Raw genomic sequence first — 14,259 nt, 5'->3', positions numbered from 1 at the left:
ACTAATTCCCAAATAGCAGCGTTTTAGAGTAGATATATGGTGTCATTTCTACTTGGATTATAGATACTCCTACATATAATAAACATAAATCTTATAAACTTTTTGACCAATGGTGAGGTGAGGTAGCCAATTGCGTATACTGTGGTCCGCAGCAGCAGTAACTGCACTTAAATCCCCGCGGCCCTTCTCTCTTCTTGAATATATATATAATAATACTGTTTTCTCTCTTTTTCAGTCTCACTGTCTCCCATCTTTCTCTCTCCTTTATATCTCTGTTTCTTTCCCTGTCCATTTTCCAGCTACATAGTCGATGCAAATTAAATATACAATCAATAAAACATCCATATCAAGAAACAAACACCAATACTAAAAACTGAGGTGGTCTCCTAAACTTTCCTTTTCACTTCCCATAGGTACTTACTGGGAATGTATATATAACTACTTCTGATTAAATTTATTGCTTTCTTTTTCTTTTTATATATGCATTATCTCCAAAAAAAAATCATATACTACATATCCATGCATCAAAGGGTATAAAAAGCTTTCTTTTAATTTTCTGTTTTAATCATATATGCACAGTTTTCTCTTTTTCCTTTTCTTGATCAAGTAATTTGAAACAAATTAAGGTGGTGTTGGGATTGTGACGTTTGTGTATTCACATGGCTTAGTACTATGTTGTCTTTTTCTTTGTTAGTATATTTGAAGATCCCACACTCGGGTATTGTGTTTTTGTTGTTTTATACTATATGTTGCAGCATGTCCTCTCCCTAAAAGCATAGTACTTTATTAGCTTGAAAATTTAAACAAAATATATGATATCATGTTTGGTTTGCACTATGAATCTTATCAATGCTTCTACTGAAAATTCTACAGTTTTTGATTGAGGATGTTAATTAATGAGGAGAATTTTTGGTCTGCAGATAGATGCGATGCTGAGAAATGGTCAACTTAATTAGAGGCTCTTTTAATTTAGCTGCCTGAAAAGGATGCCAGTTATTCAGAAATGGTTTGCACTGAGAATGAATTATTGGGGTGGAATGATTTCCCAAAAGGACTTAGAGTTCTTCTTCTTGATAAAGACTGCAATTCTGCCTCTGAGATGAGATCAAGACTTGAGCAAATGAACTATATTGGTAAGATCTCCTTTCTTTCTTTTTGTTAATTTACTTTTCTTCCTGTTTTTTTCCTTTGATCTGCAATCATTTCCATCTTTTTTCCTTTAAACTTTTGAAAGACAGCCAGCAGTTACCCCTACTGTTTACTGGCTTAGTAACCGGTGATTTACCATTCTCTACAAAATTTCAGTTTAGTGTTGTAGCTATCAGTGTGATTGATTTGAAAAGTAACAAAGGCTTTTGGTAGTCTTCCTTCATTTTGCGAATTAGCTTGCGACATCTCATCTTATTTATGGCCTCAACTTGTTAATTTGTAGTCCTCAACTTGCTACTCATCCCCAGCAATACTGTCTGATAAGGCAAAGACTAGATGAGAGAGCCTCTAAAACGCCTTTGAGGCGGCCATATGTGCATAAGTCTCATGGGGCTAATGCTGACAATTCGCCCTTATGCACGCTGTCTCCGATATTTGTCATGATGCTCCAATTGATCTGAGCAAAGTTTTAATGACTGGACTTGATCCTGTTTGGAACATTCCATCTGTTGCAATGCTTCATTTACACACACACACACATATATATATATAATCTTCATAGATGTGACAAAATCATTCATGTCCTTGCAGTTTACGTGTTCTGTGATGAGAATGAAGCTTTCTCTGCAATCTCAAGCAAGTCGGAAGTATTCCATCTAGCCATTGTAGAGGTAAAGCTTTTTTCTTTCTTTTTTTCTACACTAGGAACTTTTACCCTTCAACTTCATATTGTTTTCATGTAGACAATTAAGCTTGGGTTGTGATATATTTTTGTTTTATGGAGAAACAGATTTTCTTAAGTTATTATATGCTGCAACTAAAACAGCTTTAGTGCTCCTTGTCCATTTTCACTTTATAGTGGTTTATTACCAGAAAGTGAAGCAATGCCAATGTTTTCTTACTGTTTATGTATGTGTCTGTAAATTGTCAACAGGTAACTGCGGGCAACAACGATGGGGGTCTCAAATTTCTCGAAATTGTTAAAGATCTGCCAACTATAAGTAAGTGCTTCTGTATTGTAATTAGAGGCATACTTCAGAAGTCTAAACTCCTATATATACTAGCAAGCCTTGTGGTTACCAACCGTTATAAGTGAAGTTGTATCTTTGTCCCAAATCTTGTTCTTGGAATTCATACTTACTTAAGTTAGATCTAGTGTTAAGTTCACAGCTTTTTTATCTTTCATTTTTTTAAGTGATTCTAGATTCATAAAATAATATTGTAAAAAAGAGCCGCAGGGTCCGGGAAGGGCCACACACCACGGGGTGTGATATAGACAGCTTACCCTGATACAAGCATTAATAGCTATTTCCACAGCTCAAACCCAGCCTACCATAAAACAATATTGTGAAAAGCACAAATTATCTCTGCTTAGAAATATCATGAAACAATAAAACTTAGAAACTTTACTTGCTCTTGAGAGTGAAATATTTCTGATAGAACTTCTTTAATCCTTTTTTTCCAGTGGTTTCAAGTATTCACTCCATTAGCACCATGATGAAGTGTATAGCGGTGAGATCTCGTGGCTCACATTTTCATTTGATACAATTTTTTGGGGGTAATAAAGTGAAATTATTGAACTATATCAAAATGAATTTTGATGTTTTGCAGCTTGGTGCAGTTGAGTTCCTTCAGAAACCATTATCAGATGATAAACTAAGAAATATATGGCAGCATGTAGTTCACAAGGTTCTTCCTAAACTTCATTCAGACTGTTGAGCTTATTATATGTGGAGGAAAATCTGACTTTTATTAGCTGGAACAGGCATTTAATTCTGGAGGAAAGAATGTCTCTGAGTCGCTTAAGCCGGTCAAAGAATCTCTTTTGTCCATGCTAGAGCTCCAACCAGTTAAGAGTGAAGCAGATAATGAAAATTCTAATGGAGTTTTGACCACAGTGGTGGAAAACCAAAAAGAATTACCACCATACTGTGATAAATATCCAGCTCCTTCAACTCCACAACAGAAACAAGGAGTAAGGTCAGTGGACGATGGCGATTTCCAAGATCATACTATCTTGTCAACTGAACAAGATAGTGGGGTGAATGAAGGGGACACAAAATCTGTTGAAACTACTTGTTGCGATTCTGTTGCTGAGACTACTGTCCTGGCGGATTCTCCAGGGCGACTAGGAGAGGCTATCACAAAAGAGGAGCATGATTTTGCTGCTGATCAGAAGATGGAGGATCACATTGCTACTTGTTCACAAAATAATGACTGCCCGGGCAATAGCAGTACTCATTCTGCTGACTCTAGTAAAGCATCTGGTCTCCATAGATCAAGTGGGACGAAAGCTAATAAGAAGAAGATGAAGGTAAGATGGAACAAGTGCTGACTAACTCTATGACTGACAATAGTAGTAATAATGTATTGGGTGACCTTGACTGCTAGTAACAACAACAACAACGACAAACCCAGTGAAATCTCACAAGTGGAGTCTGGGGAGAGTAGTGTGTACGCAGACTTTACCCTTACCTTAAGAAGGTAGAGAGTCTTTTTTAAGGTAGACCCTGACGCAAGATGACCTTGACTGCTAGTGTTAAGCAATAAACAGAATTTGATATTTTGCAATCAGAATAGGGTCCAAGTAAAGTTTAGCTTGTGCTTTTTTAGCATTATGTAGTTAACTAGAATCCTGGTTTATTTTGGATCAGTTGTTTTCGGGAGTAAGCTTTTGTCTCTCCTTTGGATCCAGGTAGACTGGACACCTGAACTACACAAGAAATTTGTTAAAGCAGTAGAGCAACTCGGTATAGATCAAGCCATTCCTTCTCGAATACTGGAGCTGATGAAAGTAGAAGGTTTGACGAGACATAATGTAGCTAGCCATCTCCAGGTTGGCTGAGTTCTGTTCTTTGATAATTTAATACTAGTATCTTTTTCTTTTAAATCAAGCTTTTCAATGCGTGAAAATGAATGCAAAAGCAAGCGTTGCCTGCTGGATAGAAGGGAGCAGATACATAACCTCATAATGCAATAAATTTAATAAGGAGCAAAAAGAAGTCCTAACTTGACTAAACCATGGTCCGTTTGGTAGGATGAGAAACATGCTGAAAATTTATTTCACCAAAAATGTTCTGATTTGGGCATGGAAACATCAGTAAACATCGTCATATCCAGTCTGTTTTGCCCGTCAAGTCAAGTATTTTGGAGTCATCTTAAACAGTTTTTACGGATATTTTGTTCAGCTCAAGAACAGTATCGCCTTTTGAATTCCATGCAGAAATTTAGAATGCAACGGAGGCAAATTTTGCCAAAGGAAGATGAGAAAAGATGGCCTCGTCCTCAACCTAGAGATTCAGTACAGAGGAGCTACTATCCACATAAAGCTGTCATGGCCTTCCCAACATATCATTCAAATCATGCACCCGCTTCTGGTCAATTCTATCCTGCCTGGGTACCACCAGGTAACTACCCAAATGGTGCACATATGTGGGGTTCGCCTTACTATCCTGGATGGCGACCGTCTGAGACTTGGCACCGGACGCCTCATCCAGGGGTAATTTTTCCATCCCTAACTAAATTATTTCTGTTTAGCTGAAAGTAAGTGTTTTACTGAATTCGGAGTTCAAAGAACTAAAAAAATCTGTTATTTGATGATCTGCAGCTATGTGCTGATGTATGGGGTTGCCCTGTTACGCCTCCATCTTTCGGATCATGTCCACCGTATCCTCAGGTAAATGCGTAGGTGCTACTATCTTCTTTGAATGTTTGTGTTCAATTCAGCAGTATAAACTGGCTGTTCTATGTGAGTGACCACTTGGACTATGTTCATAAATCATAACTCTGCACCATTGGTTGGAATTTGCAGAATGCATCTGGATTACACAGGGCTGCGGGAATACAGAATAGATATAGCATACTAGAGAAATCACTTGATCTTCAGCCGGTAAGTTTGGCCAGTTACTATAGTCAGGGTTTTATATATTCTCTAGATTTAAATTTCGGATATTGGGAGTTCTCTATTGTTAGTATACAAGGAGAAACTTGCACTTGCGAAATACTGTATATGTTTTCCACTTTTGCAATTAGAGAACAAAAATCAATAAACAAATATATTTCAGTTTAGCCTTGTGAGTTCTCTTGCTAGTAGTGCTTGCTGAACAAAGGAATGCAATGAACAAGAGGTTTTAGGTTCATATGCATTGTCGCTCTTCTTTTCTATTCCCAATAAAGCAAGAAGAAAAACAAAAAAACCTAGTATCCGCATTGAGCGGATAATATATAATTTTAAATATAAATACTCTTACCAAAATTTCTGACTTCGAATTAGGAAGAGAGTTGAGTACTTTGCGCGAATTATTCTACAAACTCACAAAAATGTTTGACGTACTAGTACTAAATATTTTAACACATTCATAATGAATTCACGTACCATGGATGGTGTTTGTTATAAAAATTTCTCTGAAATGCTATGTTGGGGTTTTGCAGGCCGAGGAGGTGATAGATAAGGTAGTGAAGGAGGCAATAAACAAGCCATGGTTGCCTCTCCCCTTAGGCCTAAAACCTCCTTCCACAGAGAGTGTTCTCGACGCGCTCTCCAAACAAGGCATCTCCACCGTCCCTCCACGCATCACTGGCTCTCTCCGCCCCCATTGACATGGTTATTGCCACGCAACGGAGGCGCGTAGTTACAAGCTCCAATCAGACAAACCAAGCGCGTGGCGCTGACTAGACCTGACAGAAAGATCATTTTACTGATCCGATAAAGGACTTTGCTCGTGTGCTGTTTCCTTTTTTTGTTGTGCGGCACAGAATGGGCCACGTTTATGGCTTTGATTAGGCACGAGAAATGTTAGAAATTCTTGTAAATAGTAGATCCCAAAAAGTAGCGTCATCTTTGTAGCCAAATTCGGGATATTGGGCTGTTGAGTGGGCCATGTCGATTGCCGTTGGAATAATGGATTGGGTTAATCTTTGGGATTAAACTTTTCAATAATCTTTAATACTCCGTAATAATAAAAAAAGAACATCAAATGCGAATTTGGACAACATTTATCCATCACACGTAAATACTTTTATGATGATGGGAACAGTATAAAGACTAACTACTTTAGGGAGACTAAGGTATTTTTCTTGATATTCATGATTAGTAGTTGTAGCTCTCAATTTTCTTAGCAAACAAACAAGGAACGCTTCTTTTTTAAATTTCTTTTCTTTAACAAGAAAAACTTCTTAGTATACAGATGCTGTCCAAATAATTTACATAACATTCAGTCATTCACAATAATCTGCCGGCGAGTGATAGCTCTCAATTTTATATCAAAACTTATTAAGTTTGATTGTCCAAATAGTTTCTCACTAAAGGGTAAGTGTTTTTAGCATTCATAATAATTTGCTGCCGAGTGATAGCCAAGCATTTGTTTGAAAACGTCATGAGTCGTGGTCAGTCCACTATGTACTCCTACCAAATTATTAACAAATTCTGTTGTTGTGGAGTACAAGAACATTTGGCCCAGGACGCAAGACTTTGACACTATGTGGTTGGAGTTATTCAACAATCGAATGTTTCTTCAGTTTTAAACTGTCACTACGTGACCCTATTTGATCGGGCACGAAATTTAAGAAAAAGATAAAATTTTGAAATTTGTGATTTAAACATTGTCATAATATTCTTGTGGCCAAAAGAACTTGTTCTTAAGAGACAGTTTCAGTTGTTTTTTCAGTAAACTAAAATGGAGAGAGTAACAGATTTTCGCCCAATTTTTTTGACCCTCCAAAAACCTGTATTGACCTACCTATAGAGCCCTATTGCTTCATCTATATGGTTAAGTGTGTGCGTCTGCAAAGAAATACAAGTGTGAAAATACTATAGAAGATTTGTTCACTCTGTTGGCAGCTACAAAGCCATTCCCTTATCCAAAGGTTAGAGAAACAACAACAACCCAGTATAGTCCCACAAGTGGGGTCTGGGGAGGGTAGTGTGTATGCAGACCTTACCTCTACCCCGATGGGGTAGAGAGGATGTTTCCGATAGACCCTCGGTTCAAGAAGACGAAAAGACAAAAAGAAAAAATATATAAGTACCAACATGGAAATAATAACAACACAAGAACCAGTAAATAGATGAAAGGCAGAAATAATGACCAGTAAATAATGCCCGGCACTATGCAAACGGATGAGTAGCCAAAGGGTAGAGAAAGTAGAAGGAATTTCATGCAAGTGGAAGATCCAGTGAAATAAGGGAGAAAGATTCTGAAAAAAAAAAGTTGCATGAACAAGCTAAACACGCGAGTTAGTCAGCGTAAATGAGGGGTTGTACTCCTACCTACTGGAAAATGCTACTCACAGAAGAATCATCATGCACGCGCCAAATTGTTTCACCAAGAAGGTTTGCAACTGAAAGAACAGTCAGCTGTGGGAAATAGTTTTTGTCCATCACTGGAATTGTGTTTGTAGTGATAACCTCTTGAAATAGGCCACTCGACAACCTTTCAACTGCTGGGGGGCTGTCATCACAAAATAAGCAACAGTTGATTAATAAAGGCAACAGCAAGCGATATGCATTATGACTAAATTACTAACCAGTCTAAAGAATTTATCAGAAATGTTGAAAGCCAGAGAAAGAGAGCAATAGCATTTGTATGCAGTAGACACAAAAGCGCCATCATAAGTCTAGTCTTGACATCAATGTTGTACAAGTCTAACACAAGATAGACCTCCCATAATGTCCAATTCACCTAAATTTGCTTTGAACGATATGGATGATGTTCAAGAGAAGATATTTACATGATGGTTTGAACTTACTCCCATATGGGATTCTCTACATCTAGTAATCATTTATCTAATCTTTGAAACTACAAAAGACTACTACACCAGTTTTTCTCTTGTATTAGGTAATGCTGGATAATCTCGCACCAATTATCAGTTCTAACTCCACAACACTTGGACGGAAGATTAATATGTCAGTTTGAAAAAGTATGGTGATTCCATATTTGCACAGGGATCAACCATGCTCCCATTCCATAATTACTGTTGCAATAAAACCGGAATTTAACCATGATTCATGGACAACCAAAAGGATAGAACAATTTTCACACAGCAACTGTCATGTTTCATGTTAAAACATCATATACAATCACGTGCGTAAAAATGGATCCATATTTACCAAAACGACAACGCTGCTGAAAGCTTACTCCAAAATATATCTAAGATTTTTACATATTTGTACAAAAGCAAAGTAACGTTACCTAAAAACAGCATGTGAACAGCATGCATAAACTTCCCTTGCTCCCACATCATGCAGAAGTTCTGCACCTTTGGCAATAGTCCCTAAGAGCAAGAGCAACAGAAACATAAGGAAATTTATGTAAAAACTGCGGTGGAAGTTCTTGTTGAGACACTTCACAATCTTAAGAGTGACGATAATAGAAGGTAACATATTTCCACGCAACGAATAAAGAAGGACGCTCAAATCACTACAGTTGACATTAACATCTCTTCGAAAAGGTAGAAGAGAAAATCAGGACCAGTTAGTGGCTAGCCAGAGTGTCCGATATATGTAATCTAGCCCACCTGCTGTGTCAATCATGTCATCCAACATGACTGCAACTTTTCCTTTAACATCACCAATCAGGTTCATAACCTGTAAGCAACAAAAAGACATGGAGTCAAGGACACAATAGGATGCATGAAAAGCAACCAAAAAAATGAAACTGATCCTAGAACTTAAACATGTTCATCGCATTTTATTGCTTTGTCTAGTACTATGAAAACTCTTCGACTCATGTTCTTTGTATTCATAGACTATGAAGCATGGGTGCTACTGGCTTCTGCCTATTTATGTGGATAGTTATTTCTTATTTTAGAAGGTGAAAGTGGTAAAACATAAATAAAAATTTGGTAGATGATTCACACGCATGAGAGCAAACGATACATGAAAATATAGAACCAAATAGAGGTGGAAGGTATAGAACCATTGTAGACAAATGCAGACAACAACTAAAAGACCACTATACGATAATTATTTGATGTTTTAATCTCATTAAGTATTTGGCTTAGATCAGGTATACTGCCAGAGATCACTGCGGCAGCAGTCCTTACATCACACAATTTATTCTGTGAAGATTTTGTTTAGTTTCTTTACATACATGAGATGAACCCAAGTTAGATATACACAAGGATAAACATAATTAAGACGAAAGATTTCTTTCAATAGATGGGAAACAATCACTTGAAGTTTAAAGATTATATTGCTCAACTACATGAAATACTTTAGGGAAGAAACTTTATTGCAGCCACTATCGAATTACCAGTCATAAAGATCTTTTACAGAGCATTTACCATGGGACCCAAACTCAATGGCAAGGGAGGGCCCCCAAAAGATCAGCGGGGAGCTTTTCTACCTTCCTTTACTCCCTAAAAAAGTGGAAAAAGAACAGAATTAGGAGTGAAAGGGCTTCAAGAACTCAGGAATTCCACCCAAAAGAAACTTGCTTGGCTTGTCCATAACTTGGCTAGGTCGATACCGGGGACTAAAGTATGATATAGTGGTGGAGCTACATCCCCACATGTTTTTTTAAAAGGTAAGTATTTTAATTGATAGCATCCAGAGGATGCAACACAAAATGCAATTAAGATTAGCTCCAGTGCATATTAGTTGAATTTGTGCAAATTGCACCAGCAAAAGAGGTTAGTCAAACACCTAGCTTTCAGAGAGTGGTTGCGAGTTAGAAATCCATCAAAACACCTGCGATTTCTTTATATCCAGATGCACCACAAAAATACAGGCAGGAAACATTAGCCAGATTTTCTTCACTGGCTTTCTAACTCTCCAAAGACCCCAGCTTGTATAGGCATCTCTAACAAGTGTAAGACCAACACTTTGGTCTCAAGCCAAATCAGACTTGAAAAGGTTTTGTCTCACCTATTTTCTTTTCCCATACTTACCTGGAAAAGGAATACCAAGCACACTGATGTAACTGAGATACATCTACCTCATATATTTATTAACTTAAGAAACCGAATGCCACAGGAGATAAAAACTGTATTAAGTGTGAAATCGCAAACTCCAGCTCTGAAAATACCTCAGCAAGATTGTGGCCCTGGCGTCTTTTATCGACAATGGCTAAAGGTGCATCAGACAACTTTTTTGCAAATGCACGTGCTCTAGCAACTCCTCCAACATCAGGAGAGACCACAACCAGATCATTGGAAGAAATCTTCTTGCTAGCAAGGTAATCGAGGATAACAGGCTAGCTTGAACAAAAAAGGCAAATTGCCTATCAGCTAAATAAATTTGCAGTTCTTAATGATACTGACATACTGAAAGATTACCTGACAGTGCACGTGGTCCACTGGAATGTCAAAATAGCCCATGGATTGCCCAGAGTGAAGATCACAAGCAAGAACACGATCTGCACCTCCTTTCGTTATCATATTTGCAACCAATTTGGCAGCAATGGATTGACGACCTTGTGTCTGAAGCCATATAAAATATGGTAAATAAAAACCTACTTAAAATGTCCCTTTTGTTAATTATTTATTTATGTCAAAGACCAGAAGATGTAAACATTGATTTCTTTTCTTTTCAACAAGTGATAACTCCTTGGAGTCAAAAAATATGAAAACTAAATACACCAAACATAAAAGCTGCACACAAAGAAACTTGCCTTCCTATCGGCTCTGGCATATCCAAAATATGGAATCACCGCGGTGATTCTTTTGGCTGAAGCCCTTCGGCATGCATCTACCATCACCAAAAGCTCCATGAGGTTTTCATTGGCTGGAGGGCAAGTCGGCTGAATCAAGAAAACATCACAGCCTCGAACACTCTCCTGCAACTGGACATAAATTTCACCATCAGCAAAGCGCTTGATGTTGATCTTTCCCAGTTCAAGCCCCATGTTCCAAGCAGTTTCCTAAGCGACAAAAAAAAGACTGCATCAGCTGAGAAAAGAAGTATGGCGTAAAAGTTGAAAGTATTTAAATGGATTTCAGAGCTCGAATAACAATTCATGCAGCAACTGGGCATTTTAGACATAGATAAGGATGGTGGCAACCTTGGGAAAAAGAAAAACGAAGAAATACTACTCAATTATCCTTGTTTTTTGTCATCCATCATCCTTTTTCACTGGCCTTCCTGTTTACTTTTTATATTTTCAATTTTCATCACCTTGATATATAGGAGTCCGGAAAATTAAGACCAGAAAGAAGAGAGGGGAGGGGGCTGTTTGCGCTAATCCTTAACATTATTAAGCTGAAACTAAAATGCATTTCTACTCCACTTCGCATACAATCTTTACAAGACTGGCAATTGAGTATTAAATATATCAGTTAATTAAAAAGAATTTACTTCATGAGGAAAGAGAAATTGAAGCAACAGTGTCCACCCTGAAACATACACCTAACACCATCTTCTGTAATAACAAACTATATCCACGTAGGCACAATGGAATAAGCTCAAGGGAAAGAAAAATATACAGTTTCAGGGAGTCCTCCACGATTTGGTTACCATTTCCTCGTGTGACAAGTCCAAATTATGTGTATTTGGTTGACACATTAGATGATGACAAACTTAAGCTACTAAGACCTCATATATCCCCCACCACTATACCCACCCCACACACACGAAAAAAGAAAAGAAGGAGAAACAACAAAGTCTGCAAATAACTTACTCCAAATGTTCCAATGTATAAGACACTCTTTCCATATAGGAAGCTCCAAAATGTTTAGCATTCTATTTCTATACCACTTTTCAGAATTTAAATTGGTCTTAGATGAGCTTATTAAGTGGCGCGACATGGTCACTGATAATTCATATAACCGATCCGAACATGAGTTTGGAATTGACGTGTAGCTTTTTCCAGGATTCAAATTCATAAGACTATTCACACTTAATTGTAAGAAAGTTGTCTTGAAAGACCTACTATTTCTTGGAATCCATGCAGAATTAGCTAAAGATAGGGGGGAACAATGAAAGAAAAAGCTCTATATAGGTGTATATCAACTAGTTGGGAATAAGTTTGTCATGTTAGCACGTTTATATAGCTCTGATGCTTAATTTACTAGGAGAATCTTAACCTTTTAAATATATATATGTTACTTTTACTTCTATTTGGTATGATTATGGATGATATGAGTTTAAATGGAGAAACATGGTCAGTGAGGATTCAGACAGCAACTTGATTGGTACTGAGGCGTAATAATTGTTGTTATATTCACATTTTAACTTTGATGTGATGTTTCCCTCTTTTTCGACCACATATATGTGAAGTTAACTTCTTAAACATCATGCCCAGTCAAACAATGCCACAGAAAATGAAACTGAGCGAGTTTATACTTCCACCCTTGTCCTTACGAAGCTCCATCATCAAAGCACATGATAATATGTAACTATTCGGGTGGGGAAGAGGTTGGGATACTACTTGATATAAGTCACCATATCAACTTAGAATCTTGGAAAATATTGAATGTAAATGCTAACCTTTCATTGTTAAAAAATTTACAGAGAACATTTAAGAGTATCCCAGTGTCATTCAAGAGAATCGGGATAATGTTACACAAAAGTAAAGTGGGAGATCACTAACGGTAGACAGAAAGGCCTTATAGTGACATCAAAGACAATGTTAGTATATGACATTACTGATAACTAGGCATCCCCCAAGTCCCTCATATATAGAATTATTTACCTGAGAAAGTGAAGGATTTGCAGTTCCGGAAAATATCTTCAGCTTGGTGTTGTTACTTGTAACTGCATTCTGTAAGCGTTTGGCTTGCAAGAATGCTGGAAGTGTCTCATCATTAATGATTGGAATAATAGGCTTCTCATCCACTGGTTTATTGATTTCACAATTCTAAGACAAAAAAAAGGACAAGCATTAATAAAACAAACAAGTTTAGTTTGCCTAAGCTCCAAAGACTTTGAACCAACCAAATAGGACATTTGACAAAGTGAAGAAAAAGAAAGTCTTTTTGCCTTCAAAGAGATAGATCTCTTGTCTCTTATTCCAAACAGGGAGTAACTATAAGCAATTCAGTAAAAGCTTTTATTCCAAGAATGGCAGTAATCAGAGTACAAAAGCATAACAAACTAATCATTAATATATCATAGTAATCTTTTAGAGATATTTGTAGGTGCTTTAAAAGTTAATATAAGGTACACTAAATCACAGTTTTTTTAATGCAAATACTTTCTATGCAAGAAAAAAGTTGTTGGAGTCTTCAAGTAGTGATAGTATGACGCTTTTAGGAAAGAATGAGTAAAGTAGAGAAGCATAATTAATACTAATAAAAATAGAGGGTGGTGGAAAACTAGAAATTACATGTACACATCCTAATCATTTGTCATAACTTATAAACAATAACCAAACAAGAAACTGTGAGAAAAAAGATTGATTTCATTACATCTCCTCCATCCAAAAGATCAATAACCAAATTAGTTTAACTGAAAGTGGTGAGGAAATTCTGCCTCAAGTCAATGACTGACTGATGAATAGCGACATAGGAGTAGTACATATATATGACTTAATTGTACCCCTGACAAACAAATGAGAGAAGCAAATACAAAAAGGAGGAAGGTAATTAATTAGTACTTACTACGTAGCTGGGAAGGCGGGTTCGTTTGGGAAAGAAGGCTGAGTATCTGAGAGAGGAGCAAGAAGAAGAGAAGAGACAAGTAGAGGATGAAGAAGAGAGGGAAGTTGAATAAGACGATGGCAAAGTCAAAGAAGCCATCAAAACCAGAAACGGATTGGCAGTTGAGAGTTGAGGAAGAAATTAAAGAGGTCGAGGCGCCGAGTTTTTGCTTCTCTTATTTGTGTGGGGCTGCTTTTGTTGTCAGATGATTTTGTCTCCTAGGTTTGATAGTGACAACAATCTTTCTTCTATATAGTGGCTATATAGCACTACTTCACGTGTTGCTTTCTTTCTTTTAACAAATATAATAATAATAATAATAACGTGTTTTTGTCCTTTTATTTTCCACTAAGTATTACTTCTCCGTGCCATGTGAATCTATTCGACTGAGCACGGAGTTTAAGAAAAAATAAAGATTTTTATAATTTGTGATTCTAAACAAATCAAAAAGGGGCCTAGAGTATTTGTGTAGTTATAAAAACTTCTCATTAAGGGTAGAATTGTAAGTTTAAGCTAAATTATTTTCAAATTTAA

At 37.0% G+C, this 14,259-nt stretch overlaps 2 protein-coding genes across 9 annotated transcripts; one reads left to right on the top strand and one right to left on the bottom strand.

Moving 5' to 3' along the window:
* The first annotated feature begins 221 nt into the window (after positions 1-221).
* On the top strand, positions 222-6,077 carry LOC107796429 (two-component response regulator-like APRR2). Of its 7 annotated transcripts, none has more exons than XM_016619187.2 (12): positions 222-378; positions 921-1,133; positions 1,741-1,820; positions 2,084-2,150; positions 2,615-2,661; positions 2,761-2,838; positions 2,915-3,463; positions 3,845-3,985; positions 4,373-4,648; positions 4,757-4,825; positions 4,961-5,038; positions 5,581-6,077. In XM_016619187.2, exons 2-12 carry the CDS (start codon positions 1,004-1,006, stop codon positions 5,746-5,748), a joined length of 1,683 nt encoding a protein of 560 aa, XP_016474673.1. In that variant the 5' UTR covers positions 222-378; positions 921-1,003; the 3' UTR covers positions 5,749-6,077. The 7 variants fall into 7 exon arrangements, with proteins under 7 accessions (XP_016474673.1, XP_075075339.1, XP_016474675.1 ...); XM_016619189.2 differs by having other exon boundaries at positions 239-413; XM_016619191.2 differs by lacking the exon at positions 222-378 and adding an exon at positions 430-531.
* Positions 5,338-13,939, bottom strand: LOC107796431 (ribose-phosphate pyrophosphokinase 1-like). 2 transcript variants are annotated; one of them, XM_016619192.2, is made up of 8 exons: positions 13,687-13,939; positions 12,780-12,944; positions 10,761-11,009; positions 10,426-10,569; positions 10,176-10,343; positions 8,665-8,734; positions 8,340-8,421; positions 5,338-7,598 (listed from the first exon to the last, which is right to left on the bottom strand). In XM_016619192.2, the coding sequence occupies exons 1-8, from the start codon at positions 13,822-13,824 to the stop codon at positions 7,418-7,420; spliced, it is 1,197 nt and encodes a 398-aa protein (XP_016474678.1). In that variant the 5' UTR covers positions 13,825-13,939; the 3' UTR covers positions 5,338-7,417. The 2 variants fall into 2 exon arrangements, with proteins under 2 accessions (XP_016474678.1, XP_075075340.1); XM_075219239.1 differs by lacking the exon at positions 10,176-10,343.
* Positions 13,940-14,259: the final 320 nt, after the last annotated feature.

This window comes from Nicotiana tabacum, chromosome 8 (assembly GCF_000715075.1).
Source record: "Nicotiana tabacum cultivar K326 chromosome 8, ASM71507v2, whole genome shotgun sequence".
NCBI classification, from domain to species: domain Eukaryota; kingdom Viridiplantae; phylum Streptophyta; class Magnoliopsida; order Solanales; family Solanaceae; genus Nicotiana; species Nicotiana tabacum.
Note: the sequence above shows the minus strand (reverse complement) of the source record. Positions and strands in the feature narration are given on the sequence as shown.

Bases quoted from the DNA above. Each gene is read 5' to 3' on its own strand.
- LOC107796431 (XM_016619192.2), bottom strand. From the start codon at position 13,824: ATGGCTTCTTTGACTTTGCCATCGTCTTATTCAACTTCCCTCTCTTCT. The intron at 11,010-12,779 runs GTAAATAATTCT...TTTGTCGCTTAG, and splicing joins CAAATCCTTCACTTTCTCAG to GAAACTGCTTGGAACATGGG. The intron at 8,735-10,175 runs GTATTTTCAGAG...TGTTGCTTACAG, and splicing joins AGGGCCACAATCTTGCTGAG to GTTATGAACCTGATTGGTGA.
- LOC107796429 (XM_016619187.2), top strand. From the start codon at position 1,004: ATGGTTTGCACTGAGAATGAATTATTGGGGTGGAATGATTTCCCAAAA. The intron at 1,821-2,083 runs GTAAAGCTTTTT...AATTGTCAACAG, and splicing joins TCCATCTAGCCATTGTAGAG to GTAACTGCGGGCAACAACGA. The intron at 5,039-5,580 runs GTAAGTTTGGCC...GGGGTTTTGCAG, and splicing joins AATCACTTGATCTTCAGCCG to GCCGAGGAGGTGATAGATAA.